Below are 15,174 nucleotides of genomic sequence, written 5' to 3' on the forward strand. Positions count from 1 at the left end.
TGTGTTGCCCTCCCTGGGCCTGCTGGTGTCCCTCTGAGACCAGGTGGCTCTGTAAACACTGAGGGTGGGGCCCTCGTGGCAGAGGCTGGGGCTCTCAGGGTGCACAAGTTCAGGAAGGGGCGTGTGTTTCCACGTCCCCAGCCAGCTGCTGCGGGAGGCAGCCTGGGCTTCCAACGTCCCCAGTGGGCTTCCAGACAGCTGGCTGCAACTGGCTCCTACAACCCCCCCGCCACCCCTGCCCCCCAGCACTCAGTCCAGATGGTCACGTCCCCATCCTGGCCTCCCAGGCAGCCCTGTTCCAGACACACGTGAGCACGGATGCAAACACAGCTCATGCATGTGCTTTCCAGCATGCCGCCTCCCACCCACCGGGGTAGAAATCAGCCAGACCCTAACTACAAACAGCCCCCAAACTTTATTATAAACAGGCTATGGCTCTCCAGCAAAGGCACAAAGAGGCCAGAGTGGTGCCGGGCAGAGGCCCCAGGCCCTCAGAGTCCGTGTGCAGCTGGGCACAGGGCCCGGTTGAGGCAGGCCTGGCAGCGCGGGTGGAGGGGCAGGCAAGTCTGCTGGCCAAAGCCCACCAGCAGTCCATTGATCTCGCTCCACAGCTCCCTGTGGGGGTGGGAGCCATCAGTGTGGAGGGAGGGTGGGAGGGAGGGGAGCCCGCCCTGCCCCACCCCAACCCTGCACACCTGGGCAGCCACTCTTCCAGTGCCCTGCGGGTCTCCTCCGGGGACTTGGTTGCCTTCCTGGTCCATCTGAGTCGGTTTACGATTCTGTGCACGTGTGTGTCCACTGCTGCTTGGAGATGGGGCAGGGTGAACACGGGGCAGGCTCACCGGGCCAGACTGCCCCATCCCTGCCACGGCTCCCAGTGCGGGTTGGTGGGGGGCTGAGTCTGAAGCCTGAATCCCCCTACACACCTCCCCAACCCCCGCTGGCTTCTGAGGAGGACCCAGAACTGCGCAGGCCTGAGAGAGAGTCACATGGGCCATCCCTGCTGCTAGGCAGGGGCTGGAGTCAGATCCAGAGGACTTGGGCCTTTTTCCTGGGGTGCAGGCAGCAGTGCCTCCTGGCCCAGGCACCAGCCATGGGTGCTAGGCTGGGTGGCAGCAGCTTGACCTAGTGGGCCGGCATGAAGTCACTGCCTGCAGAGCCAGCACCTGCCACTGCACCATCAGGGACGGAGAGGGGAGCGCGGCCAGGCCAGCTGCAGCTGTTGTGCACCCGGCCGCAGTCCCGGCTCCCCGTGGCCGGCCACCCTGGGGCTTGGCCTGGGCACCTGCTCACCAAGGCCCCCTCCCCTAGCCAGATGCAGCCCCTGCCTCCTCCTCCTATGTGTCTGCCGAAGAGAAAGCGAGTTCCTACACTGGCCCACTTCCCCTGCTGCTGGCTGCCTGGAAAAAGGCTCGGGCCTGCCCCAAACAGCGATAACAGGGGCACAGGGAGAGTATGCAGATGGAGAAGCCACACCCCTGGGTCACCACCAAGCCTGTTTCTTTCTCTGTAACATGTAGGTGACCATGCACTTAAGCTACCCAGAAGCCCAGCCCAGGGCCACACCACACTTGTGGGCCTGTCCAGCAGGGCTCTGCACACCTGTGCCTCTAATGGGAGCAACTACTTCCCCTGCTTTGTGGCCCAGCTCAGAGAAGCCAAGTGCCTTGCCCAGGGTCACCCAGCTGGGAGGGCAGAGCTGGGATCGGCTGCTGTATCCCATGGCTCTGGCTCTCTACTCGAGGGGGCTTCTTCTCTCAGGAAACCCCCTGGGAAGTGGGGCCCACCCTCCCTAGGATCTCCCTGCAGGTGGCCTGGCCCACAGACAACCAGATAGGGCAGCATTCCCACACTCCTGACTGCTGCAACCAGCTGCAGGCAGGGGCCCTTCCCCCACAGACCTGCCAGACCACTCCTAGACACGGGCAGCCGAGGACAGCCGCCCAGATAAGCTCAAGTATCTGCTGAGAGGCCGGCAGCCGCAGGAGCCCAGTGAGGGAGGCTCTGCCCGGGCCCCGCCTGGCCTGGCTCCCGCTTTTCAGGGCTTCTGGGCTCCAACCTCATCAGGTAGCCAGAGCCCTCCTCCTCTGGCGGGCACTGCAGGGAAGGGGTCCCTACCCCAGGGGGCAGGCTTCACAAGCCTCGGAAGCCCTGGGGGGATCCCCACCACCTCTCCTGGCTCCTCTGCATGAGTCCCTGAGAAGCACCACGGTGGGAACACACAAGGAGGTAATGGGTCAAGCCCTGGTTTCCGGGCTGGCTGGGCCTGCGCTGTGCAGCCTCAGAAGCCCCCACTCGCTGGGCAAAGATCTGAGGAAGCAGTCCCACCCCAACCCAGGGGTCTGTCTCCACTCGGAGCTCCTCCAATGCCAGAATGCCATACAAGGACCCAGGATAGGGATTCCAGGAAGGGCCCCCCCAGCCGCTTCCTCCTCACCCCGGGTCCCCATGTCTGCACTGCCCCTGCCCCCTCTGCCCACGCTCATTCCAGAGCCTTGTGCTCTGCCCCTCTTCCCCAGCTCACGGCTTTGCAGATGCTGTTCCTTCTGCCCAAAATGCACTTCCTCCTCTTGGCCTGGCCAGCCCACCTCACCCTTCAGCTCTTGGCTGAATTATCACCTCCTCAGGAAGTCCTCCGAAATGCCCCAGACCAGGCCAACTCCAAAGGTGCCCTGCATGCCCCCATCAGTGTTTCTACCCCAGTGTCTCTCTCCCTCATGCAGCATAGACCCGAGTCCATCTAGGGCCTCTCCCAGAGGCCAGCATGCTATAGGAGCTCCTCAGCAAACAGGAACTCCTCCTGCTAGTACCCATCTCTGGGTGGGGTGGGCCTAGCTCTGAGCTGGGAACACCTTTCTGACCCTTCGGGCTGAGTTGTGAATGAGGAGAACTGAGCTGGGGTCACTGGTCACAAGGATGGGGGAACCTCAATGGCAGCCAGCAAGCCTGGAGCCTGCCACTCCTGCCTTGTGGGCGCATGCCACTTACCAATGCCTGACACAGTGCCCCAGGCCACTGCCATGGCCAAATGTGCCATCTTGGGCCCGACGCCTGGCAGTGCCACCAGCTCTGCCAAGGAGGCTGGGATGTCCCCATCATAGCGCTGCTGCAGGATAGCACTGGTCTGCTTGATGTACTTCACCTTGTTCTGAAAGATTGCGGGGGTCAGCGCTGGAGGTCAGGAGTATAGCCCGACCTGGGAAGACGAGGCCCAGAGGAAACCCACAGGTGCCCAGAGCTACCCGCCAGCTGTCCAGGACACACTCAGAGGCACCTGCTTGCCTCTGTCCCCCCAGGAGGTGGGAACAAGCCAAGGGCAGGAGAGCCCAAGGAAGGCCCAATGCAGGCCTAGACCCTGCCTCCCACTTGCCTGGGGCCAATGACAAGTGCGTGGGGTCAGGCTTGAGTCTCCCTGCCCCATCATTCCCTACTAGAGACCAGGCAGGCTAAGCAGGACCAGCTAAGCCAGAAGCTGGGCTCAACAGCACCTGGGCCTTCAGGAAGGAAGGCTGGAGCCTGGGGCTCCCCCACCAGCCGCCAGGCCAGCCGGGCGGTTCCCATCCTGTGCCTGAGTGGACAGGGCTATTTAAAACCCATCTGATGAACTGTAGCCCACGCCAGTGCCAAGGGGAAGTAGCCCCACCCACCCGGCTGCCTTCAACAGACCCGCCCACCCACCACCCTGTACTCTGTGGCCTGTTGGGGCCCTAGAGAGGTTGTGCACTCCAGGGAGGCTTGGAGTAAACAAAGGGATAGATGGGTGGGCAGCCTTAGTGAGGAAGAGAAGGGCCAGGCGTCTGGGAAGGGAGGTGGAGGAAGGAAGGGGTGGGCTGCAAACAGGAAAGGCCAAGGAGCTCCAGTGCCTGGACTTGAGGCCCCATGGCCAGGCCCCCTGTGGGCTGGTCAGAGCGGCAGGGGCAGGGCGGTGCTCCAGTGGGAACTCATAGCCAGGCCCCCACGGCCAGGGATGCCCGCCCCGGCCTCCCACACCCCACAGCCCACTCAGTCTGACATCTTTCGCAGGCCAGTGGCACCCGCAGCCCCACTTGCCACGGGCTGGGCTCACCCTCCAGAAGCCCACAGGATAGATGAGCGTGCCCAGTGTGCTGTCATCCATCTGCAGGATGCTGTCCACCGTCAGGCCCCGGGCCCGCAGCCGCTGCATGGCGCCTGCTGTCACCTGGTCCTTGGTCTGGCTGGAGAGCATCAGTGACAGCAACACCTGGTACCTCCGCACCTGCTTGCACAGTGACAGGCACCAGGGTGGGGGTGGGTCCTGGGTGTTCAGCCCAGCCAAGCCCTTTACTCATCTGCACGTGTCACCCCAGGCAGTGCATGGGATATCCGCCTCCTATCCGCCCAGGCCAAGGGTGTGTGTGTGGTGTATTTTCCACTTATGTGGAAAATAGCAGCACCTGCTTTGCAAGATCACTGTGAGGCTTAAAGAATTATTACTGCATTCAGAATTGCACCCAGCATGACGTCAGTGCTCAACAGCCCTTGGTTGCTCTTGTTATCGTTATTGCTTTGCAAAGGATGCTGCTGCCCACTTTACAGACAAGCAAACTGAGGCCTGTCACCGGGTAGCAGAGCTGGGATTGGAATCAAGTTAGTCTTAGGACCAGGCTCTGGGCCAGTGAAGTGTAAGGAACTCCCTCTCTCTCTCAGCAAAAGTTACTGAACACCCATGATGTGCCAGCTGTCCCCTGCTAAAGGCCTGAGAGGAAGCAAGTGTCTTGTTCAGAAGGGGGTCACCAGCAGATGGGTGCCCGCCTACCTTCGGGGGTGCGTTGAGGTCATAGCAGTGTTCAACCCCCAGCTGGTCCACAGGCGCGTCCTTTCCACTCCTCATGGTCCGGATGTTCTCCAGCTGCTGCCGCCAGTCCTGAGGCTCCCAGGCTGGTGACTGGAGATGCTCGACCCCCTCTCCTTTCTCACCTTCTGAGGCCTCGTAGGCCACATTCAGTCTTTGAGCCTTCCGCTGACGCTTCACAGGGCTGTAGCTTTTCCTACCTTCTGCAAAAAGTACCACTTGGTCCCTTCAGTGAGGGCTACAGGTAAGGAAAAGGTGTGGGTGCTGCCCTACCTGCTATCTCATCCTACATCATTTATTCAACAACCACCCATCACCTACTACAACTGCGGGTGCTCTGGCCTCTGCAGCATGTGCTCCGGGCCAGGTCAGCCTTCCTCATGCCGTTGGCCCTCTGACCAAATCCACTTTAGCACATGACGACTCTAAGTAACAGCCTCCACCATGGTGCCCCCAATCTAGTCTCGACACTGTCAGAGAGAACTTTCTAAAATCTGAATTGAGGGGCTTCCCTGGTGGCGCAGTGGTTGAGAATCTGCCTGCCGATGCAGGGGACATGGGTTCGAGCCCTGGTCTGGGAAGATCCCACATGCCACGGAGCAACTGGGCCCGTGAGCCACAACTACTGAGCCTGCGTGTCTGGAGCCTGTGCTATGCAACAAGAGTGGCCACAATAGTGAGAGGCCCACGCACCGCGATGAAAAGTGGCCCCCACTTGCCGCAACTGGAGAAAGCCCTTGCACAGAAACGAAGACACAACACAGCCGAATATAAATAAATAAATAAATAAAAATTAAAAATTAATATCTGCTAAAAAAAAAAAATCTGAATTGAGTTGTGTCACTTTCTGTTTAAAACTCCAAACTCTGTCCTGGCATCAGAGCTCCTGCCTACCTGGCTGGCATTATCGCGTGCCTGTCCCCCCCAGCCATGCTTCTGCCCAGTGTGTCATTTTGTCTGGACTACCCCTGGGGTCTTTGGGTGTCCGTAAGAATCCTCCTCTGGACAATCCTGCAGACGTCCAGGCAGGACAAGTGGCAGGGGGCCCTGTCGTTCTCGCCCACCGCTGAATCTCAAATTAGGTCCTTAATAACGACGTAAACGTAAGGAAAGCCACGCCGTTTCCCACTTTCTCTCAGAGGCACCCTCTAGCAGGGGGAGAAAACTTCTGGCTGGGACAGTCCTTGGCACCGGGCCTCTGAGCTGGAAGCAACTATGAGGACAGGGCCGGTTTGCCTCGCAATCAGCCTGGCACAAGTGGAGTACCCTAGGGCATGCTAGCGGGACCGGGAGAACTTTCTTCAACAGGACGAAGGTGGGGGAGGTGGGAACGCCTGAACCCAGCCCCTGTCTCCTGGGAAAGAGCTTAGGGCGGGAACTCAGGCCCCCACCCCGCCTCTCTTCCTGTGACCCCGCGCGGGCGCGGCGCTACCTGCAGCCGCCTCTTCTCTCCGGAGCGGCGCGGGCTTCTCCCTACTTCCTTGCTGACCGGCCCCGGGTCCCCGGCTCCGGCTGCGGGTCACCATCCTCACGCCCACCGCATTCATGCCGGATTCCTGCGGACTACACGTCCCGGCGGCCCCTGGGACCCCATCACGTGACTAGCACTCGCCCAGCCTTTCCTCCAGAGGGCGGCCCTCGGCGCCCTCCCGCTGCCGGAAGTGCAGGTCGCGCTTCCGGCGGCGGCTTGTGGCCGGGGGTGTGCTCGGTTCTCGGCGCTGGGACTGTCCCGCTCGCTGCGGGCGCGGGGAGTGGTGAGTGGCTCGAGGTGTCCTGACCGCCGACTCCGACGGGGCAGCGGAGGAGGCTGCCTCTCCAGGCCTGCTCGGCACTGAGGCCGTGGGGGCGGACCCCGCAGTGTCAGGCCCGGCTCTCGGGCGCGCCCACCGCAGCCTGATTCTGGAGCTCCAAGCATTCCTTGGTTTTAAGTCATGGCGGGTGCGAGGGGGTCCCTGCTCCCGGCGTCCCCCAACAGTCCTCCTCCACACGGGGAGAAGAGAGATGGCAAACGTCAGGGCTCCCTGGACCCCGCGGCGGCCGCCCCCTGGCCCCAGTTCCCCTCCCTCACTCCATGCACTGAGGCGGGCGGACGGCCTGGCGTTTTCCAGGTTTATTTCTGGCCGGAACCGCGCCAGCCTGTGGTGGAGTTTTCTCGGGGGCTGTGGGAGGGAAGAAAGGTCGTGCCCACCGGAGACCTAGGGTTCGCGGGCGGTCCGCGGCGGGGCAGGTGGGTGGAGCCGTCCCTGAGATCTCTGCCTGATTGTCGGCACAGAGGAGTCCTCTGATGCGTCCCTGCCCAGCATGGCCAAGCCAGCAAGCAAAGATTCAGGCTTGAAGGAGAAGTTCAAGATTCTATTGGGACTGGGAACTCCAAGGCCAAATCCCAGGTCTGCAGAGGGCAAACAGACGGAGTTTATCATCACGGCGGAAATCCTGAGAGTGAGTGAGCTGCCTGGGTCTTCTCTGCTAGCTTAGTGGGAGGTGCAGGGAAGGCTGAGTTTGGTCTGTCACCAGGTTCTGTGGGAGATGGGCTGCTGGTGACCGTCTGTGGGGCTGCTGTCCCCAGTACCATGGTGACATATGTGTCTTTTCTCTGGAAATTCAGGAAGTCAGGATCTTGGCGACTTGGTCCAGCACACTTGAGTTAGTATTCAGATGTTGATGCAAGAAAACTTGTTTTACTAGATGACCTAAAGGCCATGGTCTCCACAGGTGATTAGGGTTATGGCCAGGGGTAACTGGTAATGTGTGAGTTTCTGGGAGAAGTAAGGCTTCACTTTTTTGTCTGTGTTGGAATCTCACAGACGTGCCTACTCAGTGCTTTACCCATAAATAATGTTGAATGTTTGCACTTGTAAAGTTTCTCGTTCAGAAACAACCAAAATGCTCATCAATTGGTGAAGGTTTAAACAAAATGTGATGCCTTCATACGATGGAGTAGTATTTAACAAAAAGAGAAGTGAAGCACTGATAACATGCAACAGCATGGATGAACCTTGAAAACATTATACTAAGTGAAAGAAACCAATCACAAAAGCCCACATAATGTATGATTCCATATATATGAAATGCCCAGAATAAGCAAATCCATAGAGACAAAGTAGATTAGCCTTTGCCAGGGCTTGGGGGGAGGAGGGAATGGGGAGTGAAGCTTCTTTTTGAGGTGATGAAAGTGTTCTGGAATTAGTGGACCTGGTTGCAAGCACTGTGAATGTGGTAAAAACTGGATTATACAGTTTAAAGTCATTACAGTGGTGAATTTTATCGTATGTGAATTTTATTTTAATAAAGTGCAGCTATGGAAGAAAAAAAAATTGTCTGTTCTTACTCCCCTAAGGTGGACTAGTCAACTCTGGTGATTCTTGGTTCAGAAGATTCTGCTGTGGGTCTCCAGCATGGGAAAGGCAGGGCAGTTCCTAGAGTGCTCTTGATTGGCAGGTAAGGAGACCTGGTGTCTGAGCACTGGCCTTCTTTCATCTCTCCAGGAGCTGAGTGTTGAATGTGGCCTCAACAATCGCATCCGGGTGATAGGGCAGATCTGTGAGGTTGCCAAAACGAAGAAATTTGAAGAGGTAGGTGTGTCTTGGTTGGGTGCCTGGAGAGATTCATGTGAGCTGCATTAAAGCCTGATTTGGCTCTTTTTTGGAGCAGGGTTGACAGCTGACTTCACTAATGAACTGATATGCACCATTTGAGGGAAATTTAGTCTTCATCTTAGCGATGAGGAAGCTTCTGGAAATGTCCTGAGCATAACCCTGAGAGGCCAGTCACATGTGGAGGTGGGGAGCAAGAGGATTAGGCTCTTTTAGCAGATCCAGAAGCGGTTTTGTGGTGCTTACAGAAACGCACGCTCACTTGTCCTCTCACATTACAGATTCGCAGGAAGGAAAAATAGGGGAACGTCAGGAGAGCATGTGGTTTCACAGAGAACAAGCCCAGGCACACCAGTCTCTGTCTTTCTGGGAGAGATGTTTGGGTGGTATTAAGCAGCCTCACAGATGTAGGAGTATTTATTTTGGGCAGATACTTCCAGGCTCTCTCCTGATGTCCTGTGGACAGAGTGGGAAGCTTCCTGCCGTTAGAGTTCCTCAAGGGCTCTGCTCTCGCCTCAACCTACTTTTGTGTGAGTGACACAGGAGGAGACATGGGTCTCATACCTGGCGGGTTCAGATTTGCTCAGTGGGGAGGAATCACTATGTCCTCTGCAGGTCATCTGAAACGTGCAGGCTGCACATGACCAGGGATAAATGTGAGGATAGGCATCTATGTTCTTAAAGTTGTTTGTGTACAATAAGTACGGAAAGGGGAGCCGTGTCAGAGCTGCCGTCAAGTGAATAGACAGATAGGCCTAAGAGGCTGGAGTAGTCCATGGGCTCAGTGTCTGTGTGCTCTTGTGGCTTAGGGTGCATCAATAGGAGTATTGTGAATGGGACAAAGGAAGTAAAACTTCCAGTGTATTCCAGTGTATGCCCGAATAATGTTGGTCAGACAACATTGAAAAGACATTTTAGTTCCCCTCTTAAGAGGAGTGAGCCCGGGAAAGGGTAAGTGGTCTGGAAACTCTGGCTGGAGGGAGTCAGGGATGGTTAACGTGGGAAAGGGAAGCTGACACAAGAGAGACTGATTCTGGGAGCTGAGGGGAAAGCACCCAGCAGCTCCCTTGTGGGCTGGGTGGACTTAGGAGGCAGATTCCAGAAGCCTGGACAGAGTTCTTAGCAAGCCAAGCCAGGCAGCAGAGTCGGGGTTGGGGTGGGGTACTGAGTGGCCCGAAGCTGGTTTGTTTACACAGGGGAGATCCAGAGCATGGGATTCCTGGGTCAGGCTGCAGGCCCGGGGACCGCTGTGGTACTTCTGGTTCTGAGACTCTTCCAGTGGCTTTTCCCATGGAGCCTGAGCAAGCTCTCAGAGACTCGCTGCTGATCTCTGGAGGCAGCCAGGACGGCCTCCCTGGCCTTCCTGCTTTCCTCCCTCCCCTCAGACTATGGCCTGGTGAGGGTTAAAGGGACCTGTGAGGGTTCGAAGTAGCTTGGAGCTGTTCCCCTTGTCAGGCTCGTGGTCGCTGTGGGCTGTGACAGGTACATGAGGGCTTTAGAAGAGTGAGTTCTAAGTCAAAAGACCACGTTGTTCTGCTCTGTCCTTTGCCCATGGAACTGTCCCTCAAGTTGAGGGGCCAGCACACCAATCCCTGTCCCTTCTTTGCCGGGCAGCATGCGGTGGAAGCACTCTGGAAGGCCGTCTCGGACTTGCTGCAGCCAGAGCGGCCGCCAGAGGCCCGGCACGCCGTGCTGGCTCTGCTGAAGGCCATCGTGCAGGGGCAGGTAAGAGGTGGCCGCTCTGTGCCTGGGGGGAGCTGGGCGGGCCACGTGCTGACTGCTCCCGCAGGCCACACTTGGACCCTCGTCTTTGGCGAGAGCACCAGGCATAGGTTCGCTGGTTCCCAGGGGCCCTGCAGCCGGACTGCCCGAGTGGGCATGCTGGTGTCACCTCTAGTATCTGCGTGACCCTGGGCAAGTCACTGGAGCCCCCTGAGCCTCCACTTCCTCTCCTCTAAAGTGGGGATGCTTGTCATTCCCTTTTTTCTGGGACGTTCTGGGGAGTAAATGAGGCAGTTCACCCAAAATGATGAGAATGGCTCCTCACACGAGTGAGCTGTTGTTTTCTTGCTCTCACTGACCTCCTGCCCCTCACCGTGGGCTCCTGCCCCTCACCGTGGGCTCCTGCCATGCTGGAACACCCAGGCCACCTCTCACCATTCCTGCTTGGAAGGCTTCCTCTCCTCTTGGCCTATTTCCTCTATGCCTTCACACCCCGCTGCTCAGAGAAGTCCCCACTCTCAGCTTCGTTAGATGGCTATCATCATTCCGTGAGCATCCCTCGAGGGTGGGTGCGTTGGCTCCTGCTGTGTGCCCAGGCCTGGGCTCATAGTAGGTGCTCCACACACACACTGGTCAAACGATGACCAGTGCGCCTGATCCCCTACCCAGTTAGTCCCTCACAGCCGCTTCCTCGGGGAGGGAGAAAGGGCCCCAGGGCTGGGAGTCTTGGAGCCCACAGCACTTCTTGGACTTCTCATAGCTGCTTGGGAAACCCAGGGGGATCTTGGCGGGACTGCTGACCCGATGGTTTTGTCTTCAGGGAGACCGCTTGGGCGTTCTCAGGGCCCTCTTCTTTAAGGTCATCAAGGATTACCCCTCTAACGAAGACCTCCACGAGAGACTGGAAGTTTTCAAGGCCCTCACGGACAATGGGAGACACATCACCTACTTGGAGGAAGAGCTGGGTGGGTGCCACGTTGGGTGTGAGGTCTCTCTGGCCTTGGTGATCAAATTTAATCTGGGATGCAGGAAGGCCTGTCGGGCCCAGAGGGAGTGCTGCAGTTCACAGGCGTGGCCTGCAGAGGGCGCTGCAACACACTGGTCTGCTTATCTGTGTGCAACCAGGATCAGCCCCCCGAATCTCCCCAGGAGCTTGTTAAAAATGCAGAGTCTGGGCTTTACTCCAGACAGGCTGGCTCTGAATCCCTGGGGGGTGGGGCCTAGATGTGCCTTTTAGGCGGGCAGGAGGTGGTCTGCGTTTTGCTGTTGGGAGAGCATGCTGCTGACCCAGGCCTCAGGCTGGGTCTTATCCAGAGTGCCCTGAGGTTTTTGGGGGGCTGGGGCCACCTCGCTGTGTCTTTCTCCTTGCCCTTTTCATGCCCGGTCTGGCCTCCTAGCGCTTCCCTTTGGTGGCCATCCTCCCTGTTATCCTTATGGTGTGAGGTTTCCATGAGTCTTGAGATTTCATGTCACTGCTGTGGGGAGAAGAGGAAGGTAAAGGAAGAAGTAAATCTGACTTGGGCCTTGCTGTTCTGTCAGAAATGGGCCTCAGCTGTTGGTCCACCTGCAGGACAGGTGCTGACAGTGAGGATGTGGTTAGTTTTTCTGTCCAAGTTTATGTGTCTAGCAACCAAGCGTTGCTTGTGTCTCCTTTGAGAGATTCTCTGTGGGGATGGGGGCCTCCTAGACACTCGCCCCGTGTTTGCACCCCCAGCATCGGGGTCAGGGCTCTGAGCATCAAATGCACAAACGCTGCCCCTGCCTCAGCTCAGACCCCTTCATGCATCCTGGGAGCTGGTGAATTCCAGAGTCCATGACATGCTGACCTGCTCGGGCTCCAGCTGAGCCTCCATCGGTCCCGTGCTGGCCTGCCTTTCATTCCATGGGGACCAATGATGCTGTTTCCAGCAGTGAATGGGATGGGGACTCATTTTCCTGGGGAGGAGGTGAGTAGGAAGGACATTGCTCTCCTCTTTTTCTCCCCTAGCTGAATTTGTCCTGCAGTGGATGGACATTGGCCTATCCTCAGAATTCCTTCTGGTGCTTGTGAATTTGGTCAAATTCAACAGCTGTTACCTCGATGAATACATTGCATCCATGGTCCAGTAAGAAAAACATGTGATCAGTAACATGCACTGATCACAGTGCTGCTGTCTTGTTTCTGCAGTTCAGCTCTGTAGGGTGAATAAAGCTGTTAAAACCATCAAATAAATGGAGATGTTGGAAGTGGCCAAAGCCACCTTCCACATAATGTTTGTAGCAGATGTGTGATATTACCTGATGTTTTGTTTATTGTTACTTGTCATTTGTTCAAAACACTCTGTGAAACCCTGTGGGCAGAGGCTTGGTCTTGGTGCTGTACACTCAGTGCTGAGCAGTGGTTGGGTGAGGGGAGCCCTGAGGGAGGATGAGCCACTTTTTTAACTGACTTGGTAGAGGAACCAGGAAGTAAAATGGAGCCACCCAGCCTCTGGGAAGTGTCCTCTCAGCTGACTTTGTGTTTCTTCCCACAGCATGATCTGCCTGCTGTGCGTCCAGACCGTGTCCTCCGTGGACATAGAGGTCAGTAGCTGCCCCCGTCCAGGGACAGTCCCTTTCACCGTCCTTCTGGGCAGGCCGGGTGGTGTAGCAACTGAGACCCCAGGCCCTGGGGTCAAGCCCTGTGCTGCCCCTCACTGGCTGTGTGGCCTCGGGAAAGCTGCTTGACCTCTCTGAGCCTCAGGACTGTCTCCTGTAAGTAAGGGCGTTGGATGACATCCGTTGTGGGGTCATAGTTCATGATGGGATAACCCACCGTGGCTGGGATGTAAAAGTGCCTCCCAGATGCTTGCTCACTCTGTGGTTCCCAGGAAGGCTGCTTTGACAGAGGGGAGGGGCAGTCATTGCTGACCAAAGGATGGTCAGTGGAGGAAGCTGTGGGTGTCACTTCCCTGTGAGCAGGAGGCAGGGCTGGCCTGACTCTTTTCTCCGCCCCACCAGGTCTCTCTGCAGGTGCTGGACGCCGTGGTCTGCTACAACTGCCTGCCGGCCGAGAGCCTCCCCCTGTTCATCGTCACCCTCTGCCGCACCATCAATGTCAAGGAGCTCTGTGAGCCTTGCTGGAAGGTAGGGGTCTAAACTCTCATCTTGCAGAGTTCTTGCCCGGATGAAGTGATAAGCCAGGCTTATGGACAGGACAAGGGCCATCTTGTCCTCAATGAATGGCCATCTTATTCTCGGAGCGGCCAGACAATGGCCTGTTGAGGGGAAGCCAGTGGCATTTTCCCAGTGGCTGAGCTGAGGTCAGGGTTTTGGTGACATTTTGAGAACTTAGCTGCCCCTGTTCGGGAGGAGATGGTGGAGAACAGCTGGACGTGGAGGGCTTCAGAGTGGTGGCCGTGCGAGGCCCCGGGCTCGTGTTTGTGTTTGCCAGTCTAACGACGGTGCGTCTTGCTTCCCAGCTGATGCGCAATCTCCTGGGCACCCACCTGGGCCACAGTGCCATCTACAATATGTGCCGCATCATGGAGGACAGGCGAGTGCGGGTGGCCCAGCCGGCATGGGTGAGGGCGGCTTGGCGGCCGCAGGGCCTCCTCAAGGAGGCTCCCTGTGTGGGCTCTATGCCTCGGCACAGGCTGATGCGGAGCTTCCTGTTCTGGTGAGGTGGCTGCTCCAGAAGCGAGTCCTGATCTAGGGCTCACGTCTTATGCTACTGGTCACCTGTCCTCCCCTCCTCCTGCCGGTAAAGTCAGAACATGCAAAACTGAGCTCTCGACCTCCCTCCCACAGGCGGACCTCCTCCAGTGGGGCTGCCTCACCACCCACTTGTCACGAGGCCCTGCCTCACCTCCCACAGCCAGACCGTCTCAGGTGGTGTTGCTTCTGCCCCTGAGATGGTCGTCTGTCCACTCCCAGGCCCCCCCACCCCCTCAGCTCTCACCTCCTCACTGCTCTCCTGCACTCACTCTTGGCCTCCTGAAGTCCATTCCTCCACACAGCAGCCACACATAGTTTTTCCAGCACAGATCTGACTGTGTCACTTTTTGCTTGAAGCCACAGTGGCTCCTAGTGCTCTCAGGATAAAAACCAAATGGCAAGGCCTGGATGGTCCAGCCCTGCTCAGCCTGTGAGCTTCTCGTTCCCGCCTTGTTGCCCTTCTGCCACCCACCCAGGACCTTTGCACATAACTTTCATCTTGCTGAAATGTCCTTCCACCTGGGTTGAGTTTCCCTGTGTGTCCTTGACATTGTAGTGTTGCGGTTAGATTCCCTGATCACCCTGAGCAGGTCTGCTCTCGTATCCCATGGCTTTCCTTCTTAGCTGTAATCTGAGTTGGAACCTTGGTGTTTATTTACGTGATCCTTTGGTTCACACCTGTGTCTCCTAGGCTGTCAGCACCATGATGCTGAGGGCTGTTGAGCGAATGCGTGAATGAATCACACGGTTGCTGCTGGCCCCTGAGTCCCCTGCCCAGCCTACTTCCCCAGCTTTGCTTCTGCCTCATAAGTGTAGGGACCTCCAGGGAGGCTGCCAGGAGCCTGGGTAGATGCTGGGCTGGGCCCTGCTTATATCCTGTCTTCCCGGGGAACGCTTTCAGAGCCTACATGGAAGATGCCCCACTGCTGAGAGGAGCTGTGTTCTTTGTTGGCATGGCTCTCTGGGGAGCCCACCGGCTCTACTCTCTCAAGAACTCCCCAACATCTGTGTTGCCGTCATTTTATGAGGTAACTTGGCTTCTGTACCGCAGTGAGCTGGTGAGGGCGGGAAAGCTCACCTCAGCCCCACCCAGTGGGGACAGGCCTGTCAAGACGGGGAGTCTGCTGCAGGGGCAGGAGGTGGGGGGTGGGCACGGGGGGAACGTGTGCAGTCATTTGCTTTGCAAGTGGGGTTGTGATGTAGGGCCTTTGAAGGTTTTATCCTCAAGCAAATATTATATTTTGTGAATTTCATTTTCTACAAATTAGCATCAGGACTGCTCAGGATTCCCCCTGGGGATAGTGACATACTTGCTTTCGACAGTTTCCTTGGTCAAGTGGCAAACTTGCTCTTGGTCTAGAATGAGGCCAG

At 57.4% G+C, this 15,174-nt stretch overlaps 2 protein-coding genes across 8 annotated transcripts in view; one reads left to right on the plus strand and one right to left on the minus strand.

The window, feature by feature from the left end:
* Nucleotides 1-410: 410 nt before the first annotated feature.
* NTHL1 (nth like DNA glycosylase 1) lies at nucleotides 411-6,497 on the minus strand. The gene is made up of 6 exons (XM_079946253.1): nucleotides 6,246-6,497; nucleotides 4,778-5,016; nucleotides 4,067-4,237; nucleotides 2,989-3,148; nucleotides 696-801; nucleotides 411-615 (listed from the first exon to the last, which is right to left on the minus strand). The coding sequence occupies exons 1-6, from the start codon at nucleotides 6,358-6,360 to the stop codon at nucleotides 492-494; spliced, it is 915 nt and encodes a 304-aa protein (XP_079802379.1). The 5' UTR covers nucleotides 6,361-6,497; the 3' UTR covers nucleotides 411-491.
* TSC2 (TSC complex subunit 2) overlaps nucleotides 6,433-15,174 on the plus strand; it is a 38,211-nt gene continuing 29,469 nt past the window's right edge. For 2 of the 7 annotated variants that reach the window (XM_079946250.1, XM_079946249.1), the window contains exons 1-10: nucleotides 6,434-6,567; nucleotides 7,086-7,252; nucleotides 8,299-8,385; nucleotides 10,021-10,131; nucleotides 10,949-11,093; nucleotides 12,116-12,233; nucleotides 12,642-12,690; nucleotides 13,108-13,233; nucleotides 13,569-13,642; nucleotides 14,705-14,831. In XM_079946250.1, the coding sequence (XP_079802376.1) occupies nucleotides 7,115-7,252; nucleotides 8,299-8,385; nucleotides 10,021-10,131; nucleotides 10,949-11,093; nucleotides 12,116-12,233; nucleotides 12,642-12,690; nucleotides 13,108-13,233; nucleotides 13,569-13,642; nucleotides 14,705-14,831 (975 nt within the window). In that variant the 5' untranslated portion in view covers nucleotides 6,434-6,567; nucleotides 7,086-7,114. Of the gene's footprint in view, nucleotides 6,568-7,085; nucleotides 7,253-8,298; nucleotides 8,386-10,020; nucleotides 10,132-10,948; nucleotides 11,094-12,115; nucleotides 12,234-12,641; nucleotides 12,691-13,107; nucleotides 13,234-13,568; nucleotides 13,643-14,704; nucleotides 14,832-15,174 lie in introns of all 7 variants that reach the window. The other 5 variants (XM_079946252.1, XM_079946246.1, XM_079946247.1 and 2 more) reach the window with 3 other exon arrangements.

This window comes from Stenella coeruleoalba (assembly GCF_951394435.1).
Source record: "Stenella coeruleoalba genome assembly, chromosome: 15".
Classification (NCBI taxonomy): Eukaryota; Metazoa; Chordata; class Mammalia; order Artiodactyla; family Delphinidae; genus Stenella; species Stenella coeruleoalba.